Source organism: Scyliorhinus torazame, unplaced genomic scaffold (genome assembly GCF_047496885.1).
Source record: "Scyliorhinus torazame isolate Kashiwa2021f unplaced genomic scaffold, sScyTor2.1 scaffold_167, whole genome shotgun sequence".
NCBI classification, from domain to species: Eukaryota; Metazoa; Chordata; class Chondrichthyes; order Carcharhiniformes; family Scyliorhinidae; genus Scyliorhinus; species Scyliorhinus torazame.
In genome coordinates this window covers 23,903-34,923 of record NW_027307894.1, presented here as the reverse complement: position 1 = coordinate 34,923, position 11,021 = coordinate 23,903, and the positions used below count along the sequence as shown (strand labels likewise).

The 11,021-nt window shown below is 45.0% G+C and overlaps 1 protein-coding gene across 1 annotated transcript; it reads left to right on the top strand.

Annotated features, from left to right (window-relative positions):
* Nucleotides 1-6,016: 6,016 nt before the first annotated feature.
* On the top strand, nt 6,017-8,890 carry LOC140405639 (uncharacterized; the record flags this gene model as incomplete). The annotated part of the gene is made up of 2 exons (XM_072494177.1): nt 6,017-6,167; nt 7,933-8,890. Coding segments are annotated over exons 1-2 (999 nt in total), but the record flags the coding sequence as incomplete, so codon positions are not given.
* Between the last annotated feature and the right edge of the window lie 2,131 nt (nt 8,891-11,021).

Below are 11,021 nucleotides of genomic sequence, written 5' to 3'. Positions count from 1 at the left end.
GAATTTGGTCAAGCCCAAGTCACTTTCCCTGGCCATTCAGACGGACACGGATAAGTGGTCACACGGGATGTGAAAACAAAAATTATTGAGGAGGTTCCAATACCCACGTCACGAAGGGAAATAACGCGATTTCTTGGCATGAGTGGATTTGATCGAACATTTGTGCAAAGTTTTTGTAGCGTGGTTTCTCCACTGATAGATTTGCTAAAGAAACGTCGAAAATGTCAGTGGACAGCGGAGTTTCAACAGGCATTTGACTGCCTCAGAGCTGTGATAACCAATGCTCCTTTGTTGAAGAATTACAAAGGACTCTGTGATCAGATTGAACTAAAGTATCTCACTTTAAAGAGAAATGCCGAGGCGTAGAGAAATGGATGGATAGTGCCTTCATGTCGAAAGAGACTGTCAATCGAGAAGGATTCCAGTTGGTAGAAGAAGAACAAGAATGGAAAATGTTATTATAAATGTTTGCGTGTTTTGTTTTGTTATTTTCCATATTTCTTCAAGGAAAGTGAAAAGGTGAAAAATGAAACCATCTTGAAATTGCTGGTTTATTTTACTTTCTTGGGGGGAGGTCTCATGTGAGAGTACCTTTAAGAAATGGGTGTTTAGCGAATAGCTGTAGTGGATATACCTTTACGAAATGGGTGTTTGCCAGTGATGTCAGAGTGTGGGTGGGGCTGTGCTGTGTGTCTGTTTTTACTTTCGCTTTCACCTCGCAGCTACAGGGTGTTTTTAGTTTCGTTTTAGATTTGGAGAAGCTGCAGTCACAGCAAGATGTGCATAAATCTCTGCAAGCTTATGAATGTTCATTTGGTGATTTCAAAGTAGTTACTGTTCTCAGTAGTGAAGTTAAACCTGACGTATTTCTGTAAAAAGGGTTCTTTTTGTCTTATGGATGTTGCAAGGAATGATTAAGAATTACTTAGAGCGTACTGTAGTCTTTACATAGAACATAGAACTTTACACCAGAGTACAGTCCCTTCGGCCCACGATATTCTGCCGAACTGGTCTGAAACTAAGATCAAATCAACCTCCTCCCAATCATTCTAGTGCACTCCATATGCCTATCCAATAACCGCTTGAAAGTTCCTAAAGTGTCCGACTCCACGTCACCCAGCAACCTTCATGCGTAGGAGTAACGACATCCCTGTAGCATCTATTTGTAACCGACTCTGCCTCCCGAATGATCCTCAGTTCATCCAGCTCCAGCTCCAGTTCCCTAACACCGGCCTTTGGGGAGCTGGAGATGGGTGCAATTCCCGCAGGTGAACTCATCAGGGCCACTGACGGTGTCCCTCACCTCGAACATCCTGCAGGAGGAACATTGCACTGCCCTCTCTGCCATCCCTTCCATTTATCCACGACAATTGCAGAGAGAGACAAAAAGCTTACCTGATTTTCACACTCCCCGCAGTTTAGAGGTTGTGGAAGGGTGGAGAGAGGAAAGGGAAAGAAAAGCTTACCTCACCAACTCACCACACAGTCCTTTGTTTTGGTTAGAAGTGGAGGCTTTGGAGGGTTTCTTGGTGTTGATACTTAGGATGTTTACTGTGGATTTATAAAGTGTTACCAGGTTTCATAAATAAACAGTGTTTTCATTCAAAAGTAATGTAGGTTTCTGTTGCATCACCCCTGCAAAGTGGACCCCTGTGCTCGCCATAACCACAATCCATTCAAAGCTGTGGGTCAGGTGAACTCCATGATACATTTTGGTGTTCTCTAAACCCTGGCCCATTACAACACTTACATGCCCACACCCTGAATGTATCCACAAATACCCACACACACCCAATCACGCACTTCACCTCTCATGCACACAATACACATCCACTCATATACACACATGTACATTTCCATATTTGCACATACACACTTACCAACACACCCATATACAGACACAGGCAGACATACGCCCACATCCAAACACTCACAGACATACAGAACCACACAGAAACATACGCAGTCATACACGCTCACCCATACCGATCATACAGTCATCCACATGCATATCCCTAAATTCATGCACAAACACAAACTGTCAGACATACATATATGTTCCCACAGATACCCAAATACAGACCCCACACACGCGCACAATCATGCACACCCCCATTCACCCAAAACCGAACACACACGTACCCACACACAGAGACCCCCCCCCCCACACACACATACATTCCCACTCACATACCATTCATACACAAACAGATACACACACAAACACACTCACCCACATACCACCACATATATACACACAACCAAACAATCACATGCATACCCAAGCGCGTGTACACACGCCAACGTACACACCAAAAACACACAAATACACACATACTCAAACACACACAGCCAATCACACGCAAACCCAGAGACTCACTCCCCACCCACACGCATACTCACCCAAACAACACATGCTCAAGCCGAGGAACAGACAAGTAGCCATACTCACCCATAAACACACAAAAAAATGCACAGGACACCCTCACAGCCACCCACACACATTCACACCCGACACACACACAAGCAAACATGCACACTCACCCACGCTGCACACAAACACCCACATGCCCAGACTCACAAGTGCAACCACGTACACTCATACAAACATATTGACACCCATACCAAAGCACACCTGTAATCACAGACACATACACACAGAAACGGCCGCACACACAGACCTTACTGGTTAATTACCGCCCCATCTGTCTGCTGCCGATCATTAGCGATATGATGGAACGGCTCAACAGCTGTGCAATGAAGCGGCACTTACTGAGCAGTAACCGGCTCACAGACGCTCAGTTTGAGTTGTGCCAGGGCCACTGACCTCGTCATAGCCTTTGTTCAAACATGCAGAACACACTTAAGTAAGAAGGGAGGTGACATCAAAGCAGCATTTGATCGAGTATGGAATCAAGAAGCCCGAGCAAAACTGGAATCAATGGGAATGAGGAAGACCCTCTGCTGGTTGGAATCATACCTAGTAGAAGGGAAGACGGTTAAGACTCTTGGAGGTTATCCCACAATACCAAACAAGGAGAAAGAGTCACAGAAAGAGCTTTAGGGTCACACGTCACAGAAACAGGCCCTTCGGCCCACCATGTCTATGCTGACCATCAGATGCCTTGATAATTAGTCCAGTCAGAGCCATCTCCTTTGTCTTTGTACACGGTGACCATTGTTATATCACCGATGGCGTAAATCACCAATCTTTCCTCCCAACAGAGATTTCTCAATGACGCTGGATTTCCACTGTTATTTATTTCAGCAAGAATTTCATACTTCCTGTGTATTCCCAATGGAAAGATGGTCAATGGTCTGGTTCATCTGAATCATGGTGGTCTTACTGCCCAGCTCCTACGTTAAAGTCTAGAATGGAGCCGAGTGGGTCTAAGTGGTAACGCTCACCGTGTTTGAGGTCGTCCTTCACTCACCAATCCAGCTGCTTGCTGCGTTCAATGATGATCATCTATGTCTATCTCTTCAATGGGGCTAATTAGTTACTGTTTGACCCAATGCGTTCTTGGTTCCTTCATACATCCCTCTGACAGTCTCGGATTCAGCAGCATATTCGTTGTTGTTGCAGAGTTTTAACCAGTATTGATTGGTACATTGCTGAGCAATCTGCTGAGATCTGGCAAAACTGAGAACATCTCTATTTTGGTCGGGGGCGTATTTCTAGTTAATGGAAGCTCTCCTGCTGGTTAGGGTAACTAGCTCCATTTCAGTTCTATAATCCTTAAACCAATCAGCATTCCTCTGATCTATTTTCCAGTATTCAGCGACTGCAGAGTTATAGACGATGTTATGTAGATAGTCCCACTTTGACACTGACGAATGTGATATAAAATAGTTACTTTAGAGTTACTAGTTAATGTAATGTAGAAATAAGCCACTTTGATTCTGGCAGTTAGAGACAAAGGGGTTTGAGACCGCATGGAAAAAGCAGGAAGAGGTGTGTCTATGAGAGTGATGCTGCATTGATAGGGGCCAGAGAAAGGGATTGGAAGTGAGCCAATCAGAATAAATCGAACAGGTCAGGAGGGACATAGGCTGACCTATGTCCGTCGAGTATGTGAAACTTGATACCATTTGAATTGATTTTGCAGAGATCCCTTTGTCTTTTAGTCAGTCGTTTTCTGGGATGTAAGAGGCTGGATGTCTTTTACGTTTCTGTAAGATGATTCAAGCTTGCAAGCTAAATAAATAACTTCTTTTTACGTGCGAATCCGTCTCAACTTTTATTGAGGCCAGACTGACAGAGAAAGAAATTTGGGGATCTACATTTGGTGCCGAAAACCGGGATTTCTCTGGGCGATCCTGATCCAACTGCGAAATCAGAATTAGACTGATTATGAACAGGAGGATGGGGAACAAAGGGCCCTCAATGTAGAGCTGGAAAACGACCGCGCATTGATTGTTCCCCTCTTCTTATCGTCTGATTAGTCTGGTCACTCGCGGTTGGCACAGAAAGACCGCCTCGACGAAATCACAGGTCAGTCTGGGGATTAGCACTTTAATTGATGGGCTTTCATATTGTTGTTTCGGCTTGGGTTAGGGTTTTGGGCTGATGGGACTTTAATAATGAAGGTTCAGTCTATTATAAGGGTTCAGGGGCTGATGTGACTTCATTAATGAAGGTTCAGTCTATTATAAGGGTTCAGAGGCTGATGTGACTTAATTAATGAAGGTTCAGTCTATTATAAGGGTTCAGAGGCTGATGTGACTTAATTAATGAAGGTTCAGTCTATTATAAGGGTTCAGAGGCTGATGTGACGTAATTAATGAAGGTTCAGTCCAGTATAACTATTTTTAAATCTGAAGATGGTTCAACTCTATGTGTGAGTGTTTTAAATATATAGTTGATTAAGCTAAAATTGTCTCCTTGGACTGTAAAGTTCCGAGGTCTAGTTGAGATTGTGAGGAATTCTGCATATTGGTTGAAGCAGAAGTCTCTCAAAGGGTTAACAGCAGCAGGCGGAGTTGAAAACAGACAGTGCTTCTCACTCAAGCTTTGAGATAACAGCAGCAGCCGTAGTGTAATCGGATACCTTTCCTTTGAGTCAGTGAACACCAGCAAAGTTACGTTTTGAATTAATTAAAGGAAACCAGTGGGTTTCTCCACCTCTTTGATAAAAGTTATTATTTTCGAAAGCAATTGATTGAAATTGCCAGAATCTTAAATTTTACTTACTTGAAATAAGGTTTATCTCATTTTATCTGGAGATTAATAGAAACTTAAAGAAGATCATGGACACCATTTTAAAAAGTGTCAATCTGGAGATGATAGTTGATTTTGCTAATACTTATGTGTATGTAAAAGAAAAAAAACTTGTTAAAAGAAAAATTGTTAAGATAAAGAAATAATTAAGTTGTAAATGTTATACAAGTTTGTGTTAAGCAAATTGTAAATTTAGTTCTGAGTTGAGATCAGAGCTAAGCTTGCAAGTTGCAGTAATTCAATTTGAATTTTCAAACATTTTTAAGTTTAAAAAAAAAGAGAGCAAATAGAGAAAAGAAGGACACAGATCTTGAATGCGTTAAATAGCACATTTCAAAGGCCCATAAATATTTCTGTTATCTTAGACCTAAAACCTAGGAAGATTGACGAGCCAGAGGAATTTCTGGGGCGTTTTAATGAAATCTACCGGGGGCAGTCAGGCGATTTGCTGTGTCAAAATGGTCAGAATTCGCCTCAATACTGTGCTATGTTAATGCATTGCCTACCACCTTCTGTGGTTACTGCTGTGAAATGTAATAACATGAATTGGACAGAGAACGCCCCTTCCCAGATGGCAAGGGCAGTCAGATTTTACTGGAAGGAGGGTGTAGGCCAAGAAGGAGGCTCAGTTACAAAGGTTATGACTGAGTATGTAATGAAAAAGGATGATCTGCGACGCCAACATGCGGCAGAAATGGTAGTTTACCAGCAAGAGCTCCAATATAGTGACTTTGGGTGGGTGGATCAGCGAAGAGGAGGATGAGACAACAGTGCTATATTTCTATCACCCCCCAGTGGTGGACGTTAGACATTGAACAGTCACTGCATTACGTTACCCTGGCCTATGACAGAACTGGACGAAACAGGGAGTTGGAGGACAAATACCGGCCATTACTTGAGACCGAATGGCCAGTCAAGGTTACAGCCACAGTCACGGGAAAAGAAGGTACAGCCGATTTTGTTACAATATCACCACATTTATGGCCACAGTCAGCTTCGGTAAGCCCTCATATTACACGTCAGGTCCATGACCAGTACCATGCCAGGGATATGGGGCGAATGGTCAGCATCTTACCGCAGCTCGTCAGAATAGGTATGAGATATACCTTTTGAACAATCCACGTCTGACATTTAAATACTGTACCACTATCAACCCAGCCTGTTTTCTTAGTGGTCCCCCTGTCCATGAAGACGCACCTGGCCACGACTGTTTAGCCTTGATTCAGGAAACTACCACAATAAGGGGCGATTTGAGTGACATTTCGTCAGAACAACCTGACATGATTATGTGTGGTCAAATATCCCACCGGGGTTTAGTTAATGACCTACTGCAGGCCCTCCTTCTGCCAGCGCAGATTTCCGTTATTAAATGCGCTGCCCACACGCATGGTACAACCCCAGTTGACGTTGGTAATGAACGAGCAGATTGTGCAGCGCGCACAGCCGCACAAATTCAGCAAGTGATGGTGCCTAAAATGTTAAGTCAGACTAAACGATCTACTGTGAATGTGTCTGCTTCTGACAAGTCAATGCCAACCATCCAAGACGTCATAAGGTTACAGGAGGACGCTCCTGAGAGTGATAAACAAATGTGGAAACGGTTAGGTTGTACATATGATTCTGTTTCCTCTTTATGGACCACGCCTGCACATCAGACTTGTATGTCTGATGTACTGGCTTTATGGGTCATCGAATGTGTACACTTTGCAACTCATTGTGGGGCTCGAGGGACTAGTGATTTGTTGCTGGACACTTGGTGGCACCCTAAAATGCAGGGGTTGGCCCAAAGTATCAGTAATCGGTGTTTGATTTGTCAGCAATATAACACCGGAAAAGGTATCCCTTGTGGGAAGGGGCAAACCCCGTTGCCCAGTGGTCCCTTTGAGACGCTCCAAATGGATTACATTGAGTTGGAAAGGTGTCAATGTTACAAATATGTTTTGGTCATTGTGGATGTGTTCAGCAGATGGGTCGAGGCGTATCCGACTATCTATAGTAAAGCTGCTCCTGTGGTTAAAGTCTTGATGAGGGAAATCATTCCCCGGTACGGTATACCAGCTCAGTTAAGTTCTGATAATGGGCCTCATTTTATTGGACAAATTAAAAAGGAGTTTTGCTCCCAGTTGGGCATACGCCAGCAGTTACACTGTGCTTACAGACCGCAGGCAGCCGGGGTGGTTGAGAGACACAATCAGACCCTCAAAACTAAATTGGCTAAATTAAGAGCAGACACGGGACTGACATGGCTTAAGTTGCTCCCCGTTGCCCTCTTCCAGCTGCAGGTTACACCTGCGGGACCAGCCCGGCTCTCTCCCGCCGAGATTCTTTATGGCAGGCCTCTTAGAACTCCTTGGAGCCTGCAGGTTCCCAGACGGGTTCAGTTTCATCAGATGACTGAAGAAATGACCACCTGTGTTCTAGCCCTTACGCAAGTGCTCAAGGAACTCCATGGCCAGGTCCGCGCGGCTCACCAGGCACCGCCCCCATTACCTAACTCACTTTCAGTCCAGCCCGGTAGTTATGTCATGGTCAAAAATTGGACTAGGAAGGGGTCGGATCCGCGATGGGACGGGCCCTTCCAAGTTCTCCTTACCACCCGCACAGCAGTTAAAGTGGAGGGGCGAAGTGCTTGGGTCCACCTACATCACTGTAAATTGAGTCCATCTCCACTACTGTAAAAGGTCGGATACTAACCTGCCTCCCTTCTCCAGTGCTATTTTACAGGTGTGGAGCATGATGGAGTGGCTACGCATCGTCTGTCTGATATTTGGCCTCACTTCGCTTGGCGTGTTATTGGCGATGGACATGGAAAAGGGGAATATTATGTATCTGTGTAGCCCCAACCAATCTACAAGGATACATCACCTATGCACAGGTGATGTTCTTCGCTGCCCCCATATACGAGGACATGGTATCGACTCATGGAAGGTCATCAAAGTTAAGGAGAATGCAGGCGTCATGAAGCAGCTGCACCGGTCCCGGCGATGGGAAGGGAACATTATATGGACATTGCCTTGTTTTTGGAATACATGTAAATTTGATTTTGGATGTGTTAAAAGTGGTACAATAAAGGTAACATCAGGCTGTCAGAAGAGTGTAGGAAGAGACCATGAGAAAGAGAAAGGGACTAGAGAGAGGATGGGGCGTGTGAGAAGGGAAGTACAGCTAGAACGTAGGTTACCGGGAGATACACTTAAGTTAATTAAAGGCCAAACTGAGGAAAACCCGGGTAGTATGAATCTCTTCTACCAGATTTACCACCGTCTGTATGGCCAGGGACGGGTTGTCTGCTACCCGAACCCCGCAGCGGTGTCTAGGTTATTTTCTGTTTCACCGCTTTGGGGCACTCCCCAAACGGTGGTTCATTGTCAGCGTTCCGAGCCATTGCCCGAGCACGTCACTCTTCCTTACGATCCGGATTCAGCACCACCGGCTATTTGCCTTCCCCTTCCTCGGGATAATTCCCATTCACAGTACTGTAGGCTGCGACGGTGGAGGGCGTACATACCTAGCCACTTCACTCCCAATAGGGATTCCCGGTCGTACGAGAATTGCTTCAGCAGTGAAGGATATGGCTGTTTGCTGGTAGAGGTGGACACAAATATAACATGTCTGTTTCCCACCTGTACGGACAGGAGGTGCCGTATCACCCAGGCGTCTGGCCAATGCGTTTGTTATAACACCACTTGCGTTCCATTGAACGCCGGCCAACAGCTCCTTTGTGGCTGGGCGAATGTCTCTCATATCACTGTTGGGACAAGGGCTTTCCGCATTGCTGGGCGGCCCGAATGGGCATTTCAAAGTTGGATAAACTGGGCTACTGGGAGGTCCTTACGCAACCGATATGCTGATTGTGATGCTAGTCTCCACACGGAACAAGGATACTACTTTTTATTTAATGGTACGGCGACCAACGTTTTGTCACCCCCATTTCCCCGCCGAATTGCTATAGGGACTCTAGTCCCTACCACAGTCCCCTGCCCTTCGGCGTGGAACCTGCATAATCAGTTCGCACGCCGGGCAGTCTCTGCTGAATTTTGCGAGAACTGGAAAAAACCTCAGGTTCTTGCACCCAACCGGGGCCACTCAGCCGGGTGGGGCATTCTGAGCGTATTGACACTGGGAGGTGTGGGGGGTTCCTTGGCTGTTAGTGATCGGAATTATTTTATTTGCGGCCTTACCATCTTGGGAAATGAAACCTTGGGAGCCCTCGGGGCAATAACTAAGGAGTTGTCTCAGCTACGGTTGTTTGCAATGCAGAACCGGTATGCTCTTGACTATCTTCTGGCCCGGAGGGTGGGGTATGCGCCATAGTACAGGGCAAGTGTATCATGGGTGTTCAGGACTTGACCGCTAACATCACTAAATTTATGGATCGCATACGGGATCACTTGGACGGGATGCAGGATCCTGGCTCTTGGGGTAACTGGGGATTTGGAGGATGGAAGGATTGGTTGATAAATATGGCCATGTATCTAGTGGTAGCTATCGGCTGCATCTTTGTGGGCCTGGCCATCCTTAAATGTGTGATGGGTAGAATGCGGGGTGCACTAGATCAGATCACCGCCCCAATCACCGGAAAAAAATTCAACTGTTAAAATCCATGAGGGTGAGGCAGATGAAGGGGGGCTAAGACAGGAATTGGAAATGCAGCGACGGATCTTTTTAGATGAGGAACCGTAGCTATAGATTGGATAGTTCGGTTATCATGGAATGATAAAAGGAGGGAATGACGAATGTGATATAAAATAGTTACTTTAGAGATACTAGTTAATGTAATGTAGAAATAAGCCACTTTGATTCTTGCAGTTAGGGACAAAGGGGTTTGAGACCGCATGGAAAAAGCAGGAAGAGGTGTGTCTATGAGAGTGATGCTGCATTGATAGGGGCCAGAGAAAGGGATTGGAAGTGAGCCAATGAGAATAGATCGAACCGGTCAGGAGGGACATAGGCTGACCTATGTCCGTCGAGTATGTGAAACTTGATACCATTTGAATTGATTTGCAGAGATCCCTTTGTTTCTTTGTTCATTCGCTTTCTGGGATATAGGAAACTGGATGACTCTTATATTTCTATGAAATGAATCAAGCTTGCAAGCTAAATAAATAACTTCTTTTTACGTGCGAATCCGTCTCAACTTTTATTGAGGCCAGACTGACAGAGAAAGAAATTTGGGGATCTACACCTGGGTGGTTTATCTTTATTTACAGTGGTCCCTGGGTGGATTATCTTTATTTACAGTGGTCCCTGGGTGGTTTATCTTTATTTGCAGTGGTCCCTGGGTGGTTTATCTTTATTTACAGCGGTCCCTGGGTGGTTTATCTTTATTTACAGTGGTTCCTGGGTGGTTTATCTTTATTTACAGTGGTTCCTGGGTGGTTTATCTTTATTTACAGTGGTCCCTGGGTGGTGTATCTTTATTTACAGTGGTCCACGGGTGGTTTATCTTTATTTACAGTTGTCCCTGGGTAGTTTAGCTTTATTTACAGTGTTCCCTGGGTGGTTTATCTTTATTTACAGTGGTCCCTGGGTGGTTTTTCTTTATTTATAGTGGTCCCTGGGTGGTTTATCGTTTTTTACAGTGGTCCCTGGGTGGTTTATCTTTATTTACAGTGGTCCCTGGGTGGTTTATCTTTATTTACAGTTGTCCCTGGGTGGTGTATCTTTATTTACAGTGGTCCACGGGTGGTTTATCTTTATTTACAGTGGTCCCTGGGTGGTTTATCTTTATTTACAGTGGTCCCTGGGTGGTTTATCTTTATTTACAGTGGTCCCTGGGTGGTGTATCTTTATTTACAGT